Here is a 15,451-nt window from a genome sequence, read left to right on the forward strand (position 1 = left end):
AATATACTCCCCCCACAGTACAAGTGTTTCATGCAACGTTGCAATTACACCACGTCACGATTGCTGCAGTTTCTTCCTCTGTCCCTTATTTTCTCTCTCTCTCTCTAGTGCTCCAAATGTTGCCACATTTGGAGTGCCATATCCATATTTCACTCCAGATGTGATTCTTCCGGAAGCTGCGCACGATTACTCAAACTTCATTTTGCTGATTATAAAAGTTTCCTCAAAGGTAGCCATTTCTCAACTCAGGATCTCGAACAGGTAAGGTTAAACTGTCCCTTTTATTTATTTCTTTTTACCTGTAAAAGGCACGGGCAGGATCGATAGAACTTATCTAAAACGTTTTATAATCTCTGTCCAGAATTATGAGCCATTTAATTGGAACACATTAGCCTAGTTGCAATTTAGGTTTAGTAGAACGTGTCCCAAAAAACCTAACTGATATTTATAAGATGATAAATAACAATTGATAGTGTTTGTATTGTGCGTGGTCCTTGGATATGTTTTACATATCCAAGGACCACGCACTGTATCATTGGTGTTCTTATTTCGTTGCTCATTATTTCGCTTTATAAATGCTGAAATTTATAGAACACGAAGCAGTAGTATGGTGATGTATGTAGTGCGGGAAGAAAACTTTTTTGAATGAGTAAAAATGTTTATGTACAAAACGATTTAATACTTTCAATAAAAGCACTGTAACATGAAAATGCTAGGGCACAAATGTCCTGTAAAACGGCTACCAACATTGTAATACAAAGTACAAAAAAGCAAACAAACCGTATTTTGTGTTATGAAAAGTACTTTTCTAATAAGTTCTTAAAAATTAAACTGGACAATATCTTTCATTCTGTTTTAAAATAATAAAACATTATTCCGGAGTTACGCCTATTGCCCACATTTGGTGTTGGATTTAAACTCTAATTTATAATTTGTAACTTATTGAAAGAATTGCTGTCTGCGTAATATCTCTAACGCCATGAAATCTAGAGACACGATACTTTGTATGTACACTCTGGGTATTCATCCGGATATTATTATTGTATTATACAGTATTAATATTTTCTGTGAATAATTAAAATTTTGGAGTGAAAATCGATGACCAAGATAAGCAATGGGCTCCGCATAAAGTTTGGCGAACCTGTGTTGAAACTGTGGAAAAATGGTAAAAAGAAGGCTATGCCATTTGCAATTCCCATGATTTGGAGGGAGCCTACAACCCACTGGGATGACTGTTACTTTTGCTTAGTTAATGTAGAGGGATACAATGCAAAGAGCAATAAGGGAATTGTGTATTCTAATATTCCATCTAATATTAGACCAGTCCCACATGGAGATGACTTGGCGATTCAATACCTTCCACTTATATTGCAGATTGTAGTGGCAGAGAGTGCTGAAAATGAAACCGAAGTATACACGCACATTGAGTCCAGTCGTCAACTGTTTTCATAGCATGAATGCATTGATCTGGTAAGAGATTTAAATTTACCAAAGGAATCTGCAGAATTCCTTGGTTCTAGACTTAATTTAAAAAAACTTTCTAGCGCATGTGACGTTTATCTCATTGTACAGACACAAGAGAACGAGAACTAGTTCCCTACTTTTCTGAGGACTATTCTATGGTTTTTTGCAGTAATATAAATGAACTATTTAGGAATTAGTCACAATCCTACACAGTGCAGACTTTTTATTGACTCATCCAAGAGGAATCTGAAAGGTCTGTTGCTCCACAATGGAAATAAATATGGGCCAATTCAGTAACTTACTCTGCGCATTTGAAATAAACATATGAAAACTTGAAGAAATTGTTAGCAAATATTAAGTATAAGGAACATGGTCGGTTGGTTCGCAATCTAGCTACACAAAAATGTACAAGGAACTTGCAATTCCCATTAGAATGATGGAGAGTTTGTTTTACGATTTCATTAAATATCAGATTTCTGTGTTCTAGCCATTTATCCTTGAAAACTAGATAATCTCCCAAATTTTCTGACATTAACTGGCAACCCCATGGTCTCACACCCAGGCCCATACCCAGGGTTCTGATCTGGATATCATCATTCTTCTCTTTCTTTGTGATTCCCTTCCAGCAGTCTCTCTCTCTCTCTCGAGGAAACTCGAGAATTTTTGTTTGGCTGGTGCAGCATAAGCCTCAGGCTTCCTTGCACCATATGGCTAATAATAATAATAATAATAATAATAATAACATTTGTGTGGATAGAATCTTGAAAAAGAGGACGAATTACTGATAAGACACCATCAACCAACAATAAACATTTTTCTAGAAAGTAGCATGTCTTATTGTAGAATAATTGCAGAACTCTTTTTTTTTTTTTTTAAATGTCATAAACAAACTTTAAAGGTTTTTGTTAACAGTTTCTTGAAATAGGTCAGCCACGTTTCCTTTAAACATGATGAAAATTGTGATAATTTTGTGCTTTGTTGGATGCATCAATGCAGCTTCTGTACAGGGTAAGTGTTAGAAACAATTTTAATAAGTAAACTTACCATAATAGTAATGAATTAAATATATTCACTATAAATAGAAAGATAACTTTGCTAAAGATTGAAGTTTACTTTTAGTTGATTATGAATAACCTGAATGACTTTTCGCACTGTTCAATACGCTAAACCAGATTTCACATGTCATGAAGGTTCGGGTTTTTCTGTTAATATATTGTGGTTTGTAGGAAAAATTGGACTGGCTTATTTTGAATATGCTCCAAGATAACTATGGTCAAAGCACTCCTCACCCAAGGCTGAATCTGAATCCAGGCTGTGGTCCTAGAGAGGACAGGTTGCTCTATAGTGCAACTGCTACCTCAGTACATCTGAATTAGAATTCCTATGTGACCACATTGTTAAAAAACTCATGTTTGAGAAGACACCGATAACTACCTGATCTGGCAGTTAGTTTTTCGCAACATCTGCAACCATATTACTCCAATATATTATGTTCGCCAAAGTGTGCGCGTTAACAGTCGAATTCCATGTCGTCTGGGATGAAAATCCCTCAATAACTCATGGAGACAACCCACATTCCACCTGAGGCAGGCTAACTACAGCCACGATTGAAGGATCATTAAGAATTCTCCCAGTCTCTGACAGGATTTGAATTCAGGCCTTTTCAAACGAGTGATACACTCGCAGGCTATAATACATTCCTCCCACATCGGGAGGAAAAAGCCTGAGTTCCAATGTCGTCAATGACGCGAGGAATTTTTATGGGCTTTTTCACAACATGGCTGAGTTAGTCGGTCTCAGGCGAAGGTGCATGATTTTTCCTCCACAAACCGATTCAACAATACACGAATTTAGAGAAAGTGTATACCCAAAGAATTTAGAGAAAGTGTATGTCCCAAAGAGTCTGTATACAGACTCTTTGGGACATACAACGCGATAGCCACTTGGGAAAACTCTGCTCTCATTTCTAAAATTACAGCGTTATCTGAGCCACTAATCAAATAACTGAAGGCAAAACGGTCGGTCTTCTAAGCAAGTCGAAATTATTAATTAATATTACCTACAGTACCGAAACTTTAAGATATAGATAAATTAAAAAGATAAATCTTTATTCAAATTAATACGAACAAATAAATATATTGTAGAAACAAGAAGAGCGTGTTTAATTTGCGTAGTATAGGAACAATTATTGGGCATGCGTATGCTTCTATGACGTGTACTGCTGCTGTTCTAACAGTGCAGCACAATTGTGGTTTGAATGTCATTGGGTAAGGTAGCTGTAGCAACACTGATTGCTTCGATGCAACCAGCTGTGGGTCTTGCAGGTGTTCACTGCGCTATCTGTTTTGACATCGCAACCTCTGCGCGAAAGGGAAAACACACTACTCATAAACCACCGCACAAACCTACGTGTTTTTATCAGTGTCTTACCATTTTACCAGTTTTAATGATGGTATTGTACCAAGGCTGCGCGGTAGCACAGTGCGTCATCACCGTCTTCCCCACACTGGGTGGAAAAGACCCCGGTTCGAATCCCGTCAATGACGCCAGGAACTTTTATGGGCTTTGTTCATTCCGTGGCTGAGTTAGCCGGTCACAGGCGTAGATAGCAAGGCTTTTCGCCCAGAAAACGTGGGTTTTTCTTCCAGCAAAACAGGCAAATCGACCAGCGAACACACGCAATTTACAGACACAATCCCCATGGGTAGTTGAAAGTTACTTTCCTGGTTATCCTAATATAATATTTAGTTTCACCTTGAGAAAAAGAAATCTGCTGGTGCTAGGAGAGTAGGGTTGATCTGTAAAATGCCATGTTTCATCAGAAATGTCTTCACAACAAGTGCGGAATGGATGAGGGCATTGTCGTACAATGAGAACCAGCTGCCTCACCCGGGAAATGCTCTTCAATAGCTATTGAAGCACCTGTATGTAGACCGCAGCGTTGACTCTTCCCCTTCAGGTATAAATTCCTAGTGAAATCACTCTGCTTGTCGATTAACTTGATTAGCATCATATTGATCCTAGACTTATGTAAACGAAATATTTTGGGTCTTCGTGATGATTTTGAAGTCGGTGTGCTTTGGCACTTTGTCAGGGAGTCATACTGAAACACTCAAAACTCATTTCCAGCAATATAGTGAAGGAAATTAGGATTGTCTTGAAAAGTCTGTATGAAATCTTCGCGTGATAATACTCCGTTGCTTCTGATCCTCCGTGAGACTCTGCAGCACAAATCTTGCCCAGGCTCCTTTTCCATAAATCTTCATGCAGGATCTCAAGAATCGTCTCCTTATTCATATTTAACTCCATCGGCCACAATTCTGAAGGTCAAGCAACGAACTCCTGCCACAAATTCCCGATATTTTAAAACTTGTCCTTACTTTTTAAGGATGATGGATGCCCACTTTTTAGGTCACCGCGAACATTCTCACGTCCGTCTTTGAACCGCTCTTACCATTCAAACTCACGGGTACAACTTAACGTTTCATCGCCATAAACAGTTTTTAACATTTCCTACGTTTCAATTGCAGATTTTCCCAATTTAAAGCATAATTTGATATGCGTTCGTTACTTCCTTGCAAAATCGTGATATGGAACATTAACGTTACTAACGAAACTGGTCGTTACCAGCAATCTGTCATCATACTAGACAGTCTCTGTATCACCATCTGGTGGAGGAAGTTTGAACTATAACATACTATAACTTGTTATTTTCTGTATTTATTAATGATGATGAAGATATATCAAGCTTAGTGTCTAAGTTTGCAGATGATATGAAGGTTGGTAGGGTGGTTAATGACAGTAATGACGGTATTCTAATGCAACAAGATCTAGAAAATTAGGCAGTTGGACTGAGAAATGGCAATTGAGGTTTAACATTGACAAATGCAAAGTACTGAATATGGATAGCAGTAACCTCAGAGAAATGTACCAACTCTATGGTACTGTAATACATTCAAGGTAAATGAATTTTACACGGGGCGGGGGGGTAATTGCGCAATCAGATATGGAATTCTCTGAGCAGTGCATACAGGCTGCCAGGACAGCACATGGGTCACTGGAAGTTTACTAGCAGGGATAAGGAGGTGATTACCCCTTGCATAAGGCAATGGTCAGGCCACATCTTGAGTACTGCATACAGGTCTAGAGGCCTGTGCAGGCCTCTTTTAGGGAGGATGTAGATCTGCTGGGGCAGATTCAGAGAAGGGCAACGAGATTGGTGAGGGGACAAAGGAGTGCTCTTACTAAGAAAGGCGTCAGTTCTGCAAATTGCAGCGTCAGGAGACTAGGCTCCTGTGAGACGATGTGATTGAGGTATTTAAGCTTTGAATGGATTAAGCAGGCTCAGTGCTGATGGGATTCTTCGTCTTATTCAGACTACGCACATAAGGAGGGGGCGTTAATTCAAAATAAGGAAGGATGGTTGCAGAATATCTGTGCGAAAGTTTGACTTTATCCACCGGTGGTTGATTGCTGGACCAAACTACCGTCTGATGTTATGGAAGTTGATAGCTTAAATAAATTCAAGGAAGAACTAAACTAACTGTTGGATTTTTTTTTTTTTTTCTTGCTGTCACTCTATAAACGTGCTTTCTTGCATCGTTTGTCACTACCAATACTAATACCACTTTCGCTTATTTTAAAACTCATTGAACATGACAGAAACAGCACCAGTTCGGGAACTTTACGCCAACCTCGTATACCATTTTTATACTTTTTATACATGGCATTTTTAAATGCATTAATTATGCTCAATGCGCCAATTTTTCTTCATCACGTCCGTCCGTTCGTCTCTTCGCATGTAATAAATCGCCTCCTAGTGGATGGATTTTCATGAAATTTTTCATTTAGTCCTTTTGAAAAGATTTGTAAAACCATCCTAATTTCATTAATATTGAAATAATAGAAATCCCGAGATTGTTGTTGTTTATTTTTTTTTCTTACATATACCGTATATGAGACATATTTTATGAACAATAAGAACAATTTTGGCAAATGGTTTTTCATCGTGACAATGCTGCGTGTCATTCCTCTGTCGCAGAGAGAGAGAGTGTGTAACGAAAAACAAGATCACAACATTGGAGCACCCGCCTTATTTTTCAGATCTGGCGCAGTGCAACTTTTATCTGTTTCCGAAAATTAAAATCCTCCCCAAAGGAAAATGATTTGAGGACTTAGGAGATGTTCAGAAGAACACAACGCAGCAATTAAAGGCAGTATCTTGTTTTAGATATTGGAAATCAAGAGTGGTGCGCTGCATAGGCGCAGCTGGAAGTACTTTGAAAGGGATAAACATTGAAATTGTTGTATTTAAAATAATAAATTATTTTAAAAATATTTCTGCTTTCTTTTTTGCTGCACCTTGTAAGTATCCAATTTAGGAGTATTTATTCAATAAGATTGAGTTGTTCAAAATATTCTTTGAATTCAGTTTCAGATAACCTCGTTGCCAGCCGTGAAGCTGGGAATTCCAGGCATACGTTAAGCGTGATTGAAGAAGATAATGACAGCCTTCCGGATGACTCTCATTCGTAAGTGCAGTCTGCTTGTCTTATCTGAGAATTGATTATAAAGCTTAGAAGATTGCGTACCATTAAATGGTACATTGGCACTGGTTTAACTGGGAAATAAACATATTTTCTGAAATGGTCAATTTGATCAATCGACTCGCTTTAAAAACTAAATTGCATGATACTATACTATCGTCCTCGCGGGATAGCATGGTGGTTGTAATCACCTTCCTTCCCACACAAGATCCTGGTTTGAATCTCTTCAACCACGCCAAGAACTTTTATGGGCTTTTTCATTCCCAGGCTGAGTTAGTCGGATTAAACTGAGGATGTTTCTCAGATCGTTTTTTTTTTACCATCTCTGTAAGGTAGCAAAATTTGTGTGAAATTTAGTGAAAGACAATAATAATATTACCATTTATCTGCCTCTATTAATGACTCTCAGAAACTGCCGGCAGTTGATTTTAATTCAAACATAACTTGTTGTGAATATTTATGTCTTTATCTTTTTAACTCCTTTTTAAATATTATCTGCAGGCTTACCAATTTCAAGGTTTGCATTTTTAATTTGGCTACAGTCGTTATGAAGTTTATCCAGGAAGGATCCTTTAGAAGCTTGAGAGATGTGGTAAGTACAGAATGTTTGGTGAAGACACATTTCCGTTTTGTGTTAAATATACCAGTTTAATTATATCAGTGCCATTTGGTACACGAAATTAGCACCAGATGACACCGATTGATTGCTGTACATTCATTTTATTTTATGATCAATTCACAAAATAATTACAATAATCACAGCTCCAACCTTTCATGCAAAGGACCAATTTTTCCCTTAAGTGGAGATCTTCGTTAGTGTAAGTTAAGGTCATGGTGTAACGCTTCTTCTTGTGGTTTGGACTCCATCGTTGGTTGTAGTTGTACACAGGCATTTTGGAACACACCGTGGTTTTGACGTTTGGCAGTTATAGAACTTCATCCAGGACTGAAACCCATCTACCACCTACAATATTAATTTGTTCGTTAAAATTCGTGTTTATCTGCATTTAATACGTCTGAATACTTTTTGTTTGGTAGGATGGTAAGATACCTATTTAATTAATTAATTTATTGTTATATTTTATATGTAGGTTTCCAAGTTGAAGGATTTGTTTATCGAACTGGACAAGATCCTTGGAATTAATGCTTCCTTGCTAGTAGACTGGGCGAACAGTTTTGTGACCACGGTTTATAACCAGCTTCTACTAGGGATTTACAAAATCATGTAAGATCAATTTTAGCTGTTTCTTTGTACCCACAGATGTCTTCTGTGTACTGCTTCTCTTTTAGTAATATTTAAGATAATTAATTGAGTGTAATCTTCATTGAAGATTAGAAAAGTTTTTATTTACGAAAGCTGTCGTACATTACTAAAGAATCCTTGAACGCCGGAATTTCTTGACGTGTTAAAATCTTTGTCCCATTCGAACAAGGTTAATAAGACACAACATCAAATAATTTAAATATTAGAAATAGAAGCAGCTTTTAAATGGGACCTTTTCTTCGTGGGTGTTGACAAGTCCAACAACAAATAAACTACTCACACACTTGGTTCATCATGATAACCTTTTAATTTTGAAGATTTCCCCAACCCTGTTTATTCTCCAAGAGATTCTCCTTTTCCATCCAGAGAAGACTTTCTTCTTCCTTCTAAAGGTGATTCTCCTTTTCCATTGGAATGAGTCTTTCCTCTGAAGGAGACGCTTTTTCCTTCTGAAGGTGAGTCTCCTTTTCGATCGGAAAGAGACTTTCTTCTTACTTCTGGTGGAGATTTTCTTGTTTCTTCTAAAGGAGATTCTCCTTTTCCAAACAAAGGGGATGTTCTTTCTTCATTATTCTGAAGGAGATTCTCTCTTTTCCACCCTAAGCAGACTTTTGTTTATTTTGAAGGGGTTTCTCCTTTTTTATCATCTAAGCAGGATCTCCCTTTGAAAGCTGCTCGTCTTTTAGCGCAGTATTTATACCACTATTTATATTTTACGAGTATATTTATATATTTATATTTTTTCAATTATACTTAAATTATATATATATAAATAGAGAAAGAGAGAGGGAATTTTTATGAACCAAAATAAAATGCATTCATTTTGCTATTTTTTGTAACTTTTTCTTTGTTTTCCGACAAATATTAATCGGTTTATTTTCTATAGAACTGGAGTGCCCTTCGGGATGGTTATGGCATCATTTTTCAACGGCATTTTGGCATTTCTTCTTCCTTGAAAGTTTTCAGCAGGTGAGGATCACTTTTAGTTCAAAAACCGAATTTCATGTTTTAAACGTAAATATATTATTTACGTTATATATTATTTCTGCTAAACTGTGGCATTTAGCAGAAGAATAAAAAGTTAGAAACTTTTAAGTTATTGACGAAAAACGCATTTTTGAATTTAAATACAGGGTTGTTTGGAAGGTCACTCACTGTACACCTATTTCAAAGAAAGTTAGTTTTTAATCATTACAAATAGTTCGTCATTGCCTTGCTTTATTTACACAAGTAGTCCATTACAATAGATGTTGAAATTGGCCTCAATGGACATCTAAACAGGCCCGAACTCGTTTAATTTTATCTTCAAAAGCCCTCTTTAGTTCTTCTTGTGATGTAATACATTACAGCAGTTTGGAGTTCCCGAAGTGATGGTGGGTTTTCTTCGTAAACTTTATTTTTGCTGCTCCCCACAGATAAAAATCAGATGGTTTCAAGTCTGGTGAACGAAGAGGCCACAGATTTTTTCAGATTATTCGACTAGCAAAAATTTCGCGTAGGACTGTCATCAATGGTGTAGCAGTGTGGCCAGTGGTAGAATCTTGCTGAAACTATCCATTCTCGATTTAATCCTCATTCAGTTCGCCAATGAATTGGTATAGAATATTGGAACATTCAGAGGTTATTGTTTCATTTAAGAAGATAAGCTCGATGATTCTTCTTCTTCTGGAGATAGCGACTCAAACAACAACATTCTGCTGCTGGAGAGGTGTTTGATGTAGACTGTGTGGATTTTCGGATGTCCATAATCCGGTATTTGAACATTCACATACCCTGAAAAATGTAACCACGCCTCATCAGTGAAGAATGTAAGATCTAGAACACCATCGGTATTTTCAGTGATGTATTGGGCTGCCACGATAGCTATGTCACAGCCAACTGACGTTGGCACACACACTAGGTGCACGGGGTCTCATATTACACCTCACGATGGTGTACGGTGACTCGTGTCACTCATATCATTTCAACATTGTGTCATAAAGGTATGTAGTGACCTTCCGAACAGCCTGTATATTCAATTAAATCCTTATTAAGCATTTCAATACATCATAATCTACTTAGGAACATAAAATATCCACTCAGTGCATGCAATAAAACTATGCTTCCTTTGGATATTTACTGTAGATTGTGTTGTGAAAAAACCTATCAATTACATCCGACTTGTTCTAATTTGTTTATTTTTCTAGGTGGAGCTAAGAAACTGAGCAACCGTTGAATAAAGGAAATGAAATAATTAATGACCTTCTTAGATTGAAAGAAACTTCAATTTCTTATATCCGGTATAGTATAAATAGAGTCCCATAGGAGATGAAGAGAAAAACCACCTTAGTTCTTCAATGATCAATTGCTGTGGACTGGTGACGCAAATATGTCCTTAAAATGATTTTCAGTTATTTGTTTCATCGTTTTCAGCCTGAGTTCACTCTCAATACTAACTCAATGTATGCAGCCAACACCCTTAAATTTCTGAGGTGCAGTTTATATGTAGATCTCTCTTTATAGTGAATGATTTAGTGTTAATAAAGATGAAATAAAAACGTAGACATTTCTTCATCAGGATTTAAAATGCATCTTTTTTTAATGTAAACACCAAACACAAAAGAACCTATATTAGAACCTATAGTACTTAGTACTGTGCATGGGTTGAAATTTGAAAAGTCAGAAGATATTTGTTAACGTTAAATTTCTTTAGCAGACTGTAATTTTCAGGATATACATGTGAAGGAAGGTTTCTCCAGAAAGTTGAAGTTGAAGGGATAAACGAGAAAGCAGAAGAAAAATTGGTTATGTGAGTTTGAAGCTGGACAGTAAATTGGTTATGGAACGTTCAGACTGGTTTGTAAGAGAGTGAGAGAATTACAGATCCCAATTCAGAAAAGTGCCCATGAAAGTATTTATAGAAACGACATGCAGTAGAAACAGAACGTCTACAAGAGAGAGAGGGGAGCGAATTCGTATGAGATTGGTCATTAATTAACCTAACTGCCCTGTTTTGAGAGCGTATGATGGCGCCACACCATATGTGAGAACAATGTTCCATGGCAGGACGAATTTGAGATTTGTGCAAGGTGAGTAGCTGTTTAGAAGAGAATTAATATTTGTGATGTGCTTATGCCATGAGAGATTAGTAGTCAGGGCAATCCCTAATAGGGACATGTGACCTTGTCTAGAAATCTGAGTATCATTGAAGATAAGCTTAGTAGTAGTAGACTTTTTTGGAAGAGAGATATAAGAGAGGGCTGAATTTTAGAAAGACTGCAATTAACTAAGTTATCTTTGCCCCAATGGAGAATTACCTGGAGATCAGCATTTAAGGATTTGGTGGTGGCTATTCGAGAAGTTGAAGCTGTTTGAGCAGGGCAAGATTTCTTAAATTGGAAAGTGAAATGCAATGCGCTATCATCAGCAAAACTATGGGTAGGATTTCCGGTCAATGAAAGGTCAATACACAAGAGGAAAAGAGTGGGAGAAAGAACTGAGACTTAGGGAGCACCGGCACTAGTGGAGGAGTTAGAAGAAAGACAGAGAACCATTTACAATCACCCGCAGAAAGCTGTCAGGGAGAAAACTAGATTTCCAATTGAAAAATATCAGCAATTCATCAGATGGGATTTTGTTTACAAGACATTTTTACCAAACGCGGTTAAAAGTCTTAGAAATGTCAAGAGCAACTGCTTGAGTTTCATAAAACTTTTCCATAGATGGGTAACATAAGCCAACATATTAGCAGTTGATCGACGCTGACGGAATCCATATTCCCGATCATTGATAATATGGAAGGTTTCGAGATAGTTTAGGAGTTGGTGGTTAATGGATTTCTCCATTACTTTAGAAAGAGCAGAAGTAATTGCAATGGGACGATAATTGGATGGGAGGGATTTGTCACCTTTTTTGGGAATTCGCTGGATATGAGCAAATTTCCAAGCAGAAAAAAAAAAAAACACCAGTGGAATAAGGAAGTGTAAAAAGGCGACACAGAACAGGAGCACAGGTTTAAGAACAAATGGAGAAATGCCATCTTTACTGATCTGTGGATATTCTTACTACCTAGGAACCTATCATTTTTTTAGCGTGAATTTTTTTTTTCAGTTGGTGTCTTTAAATAAAATTCTGACCTTGTACACAACTGTGACACTTGAAGCATTAAAAGCTGATAAATGAACGGGATTGACGGGATTCGAACTCAGCTCTTTTCCACCGGGTGTGAGGAGGACGGCGATTATAACAACTATGCCACCAACGAGGGCAGAGCCTTGTAAACTTTTTAGATACCTCCCTCCTCCTCTAAGGCCCACTTCGAATCTATGGGCTAAAGAGCCCACCTATTCGAAGTCTCCTCTCATATGGATGCCCTTTTGGCCAATCTCACCAGACACTTTACTGACCTTTGGTCCTTTTGTAAAAAGCTCGATACTAAATGTATTTTCAAAAGTGCCTTATGCCGTGAAATATTTTCCCTGTCTCTATAAGTAGTTGTTCGATAAATGCAAACATAATACTATTGAGTTGCTTTGGTGTGTTAGGCAAACAAAACAACGTTATAATTGAATAATATTGAAACTCACCTAAACACGATGAATGTGAATATTCTAGATAACACTGTATACAACGATTCGCCACTATATTATGGTTATGGACATCTGGCATCTATTCAACAATCTATCAAAAATATGTAAATCAAATAAGTCACGTGGTGTATAAAGTTTACAGGAAAAAGCTAGAAAGCCGTGTGATCGATTAATACCCAAATACAAGGTGCGACTAAAAAGAAACGAGAAACATTTTTAAAATTATTCCTTATTTTAAATACAATTTCACTGTTTATCCCCTTCAAAGTACTCTCCATGCAGCTGGAGAGTACTCGCGATTTCCAGGATCTAAACGTTGTAGTAGGGTTTTAGGAGCATCAGCAACTATGGCCATATTGCTCCTTATATACTGGAAAGAAATGATGTAAATTGCGAGTGTTCTGGTCGATTTTCTGTTTGCTGGACGAAAAACTCGAGTTTCCGGGAAAAAAACCATGCTACCCGTGAGACAGACTAACTCAACCACGTTGTGAAAAAGACCCATAAAAATTCCTCGCGTTATCGACGGGACTCGGACACAGGTCTTTTCTACTCGGTGTAAGGAAGACAGCGACTCTACCAACTGTGCTACCCACGAGGCCAAGATCTAAAACAGCAGCGGAAGTCCTCGGAAGATACCGCCTTTAATTGCTGCGTTGTGTTCTTCTGAAGTCCTCAAATCGCTTTGTTTTGAGATGGATTTTAATTTAGGGAAAAGAAAAAAGTCGCACGCGTCAAATCTGGAAAATAAGGCGGGTTCTTTAATGTTGTCGTCTTATTTGTGTGTTAAAATATCTCTCACTACAAACCATTGGCGCGCACACTTTTCTCATGCCCAATGCTCTGTCAAAATTGTTCTTACTGTTTCTTAGTTAATGTGTAACTCTTTTGCGATTAGTCGAATACTCATCTGACTGTCTTAGCGCACAACCTCTTGAATTTTTTCAGCGTTCTCGCCTGCCGTTGAAGTTTGCCGGCTTCCTGTCTTATTGTCGTCATGGACATCTTCCCATCCCTCTCTGAACCGTTTGTGCCATTCGTACACACTTGGATGACTCATGGTTTCATCCCTGTATACTTTCCGTAACATCTCCAACGTTTCTTGACCATTTTTACCTAGTTTCTTAAAAATGCAATAATAATTCTTTGCTCTAAATAATGATCTCTCATGTTTCCGAAAGGCTGGAACGATTCTCTCGTTTCATTTTAGCCACACCTTGTAAGTTCACCGGCAATGGGAAATGGATAGAATCGCACAAAGATTTTTCAAAGAGATTGATTACCATTGAGCATTTAGCAGGCTCTACAAGAGAGAAGGAGGACTGCACTTATCGAAGTTCAAAGTCTAGTGATATTTGAGTATTTTTATATTGGTCTTAATCGTGCAGCGATAATCAGAGAATTTTTGATTATTTCTGAGTATCGCCTACACCCGGCACTGCCAAGTGTTTATCCCTGTGGACACGGATACCTTAAAGGTGACAATGCAACCATCCACCGCTTCAAATGAATGAAAGAGTGGTTTAAGAACACGAGGATGACAAGCATCCATCCTGGAGAACCTAATCCCAGATCTCAATTCTCTTGTGGTGTTGATAGCAGATCAATTGCAAAATACTTTACTGCATCACTCTAAAAATTGAGGAGTCCTTCCTACCGTTCTTTCCGAAAGAGCCTCAGTTCGATTTGTATCAATTACACACTGTTATTTCATTGTCCTAATAAAACATCCAGTCAGTCACTTTCCAAAAATTCAACAACTTACTGATCCCAAGTGGAAGTGCGTTATTGTTATTGAAAAGAAAGCGAGGACCAATTGTACTGAACCCTGTACTGATAAGAATTACTATTCTTGTTGAATCTTGACTAATCGGAGAACAGAACTGGACGCCTCCCACTATTGTTCTGTGTGAATAGAAAGTTATCGATAGGTTTATTCCTCATAGGAATAAAGGTGGCAAATACTATTTAGACTTATTTTTAAACGAGATGTGAAATTTTCATGTTGTAGGCATTTCATGCAAATGTTATGTACATTTACCGAAAGAACACGTGAAAATTTGCATACAAAATAACACGTATATTTTGTCTCAAAAGGTGCGTGTTCCTTAATATTTGTTTCCACACTTTGCTTAACTATTCCATAATTCAAGCACTGTGTGGAGCCCAAATTAACCAAATGATATAAGACTAATTTCAGAGGTTCTTTAGATCATAAAGGCTTTCCTTCCAGGTATTATCATTAACTTTGTAATTCCACGAGGCAACCGAACGAATCCACAGTTGGTGGATTCGTTCCTGGACGCACTGTTTAAAAGGCAAGAAATTGTAATACAGAATCTCAGGTTGGCGGAACATCTCTCGATGTTAAATTGGCCTTTGACAGTTTCTATTCCTGCTCTTGAAACTGAATTTCAACATTATAGGATGATATTCTTCAATTATCCATCCAGAATAATATTTTTCACTCTAGATACGTCCTGGTTACTTACCAGAAACTTCAGTTCTTGTCTTCCTCTATCCACCTACTCAAATCTACAGTCCTACGCTTTCCATCTAAAACTGCTCTTTTGATCTTCAAACCCTTCTGAAGTACCTTTGGTTATCGA

General features: G+C 37.5%; 1 protein-coding gene across 1 annotated transcript; it reads left to right on the top strand.

Annotated features, from left to right (window-relative positions):
- Positions 1 to 237: 237 nt before the first annotated feature.
- LOC150081410 (uncharacterized) lies at positions 238 to 10,793 on the top strand. The gene is made up of 7 exons (XM_090379282.1): positions 238 to 261; positions 2,377 to 2,472; positions 6,896 to 6,995; positions 7,512 to 7,602; positions 8,102 to 8,235; positions 9,161 to 9,243; positions 10,461 to 10,793. Exons 2-6 carry the CDS (start codon positions 2,412 to 2,414, stop codon positions 9,228 to 9,230), a joined length of 456 nt encoding a protein of 151 aa, XP_090235408.1. The 5' UTR covers positions 238 to 261; positions 2,377 to 2,411; the 3' UTR covers positions 9,231 to 9,243; positions 10,461 to 10,793.
- Positions 10,794 to 15,451: the final 4,658 nt, after the last annotated feature.

The sequence above is a fragment of the Mastigoproctus giganteus genome, chromosome 8 (genome assembly GCF_048544385.1).
Source record: "Mastigoproctus giganteus isolate SK-2022 chromosome 8, ASM4854438v1, whole genome shotgun sequence".
Lineage (NCBI taxonomy): Eukaryota > Metazoa > Arthropoda > Arachnida > Uropygi > Thelyphonidae > Mastigoproctus > Mastigoproctus giganteus.

What these genes read in the sequence shown, in the direction of transcription:
- LOC150081410 (XM_090379282.1), top strand. Translation starts at nt 2,412, where the DNA reads ATGATGAAAATTGTGATAATTTTGTGCTTTGTTGGATGCATCAATGCA. An exon ending in CAATGCAGCTTCTGTACAGG is followed by an intron (nt 2,473 to 6,895) that starts GTAAGTGTTAGA and finishes CTTTGAATTCAG; the next exon opens with TTTCAGATAACCTCGTTGCC. An exon ending in CTTCCGGATGACTCTCATTC is followed by an intron (nt 6,996 to 7,511) that starts GTAAGTGCAGTC and finishes TATTATCTGCAG; the next exon opens with GCTTACCAATTTCAAGGTTT.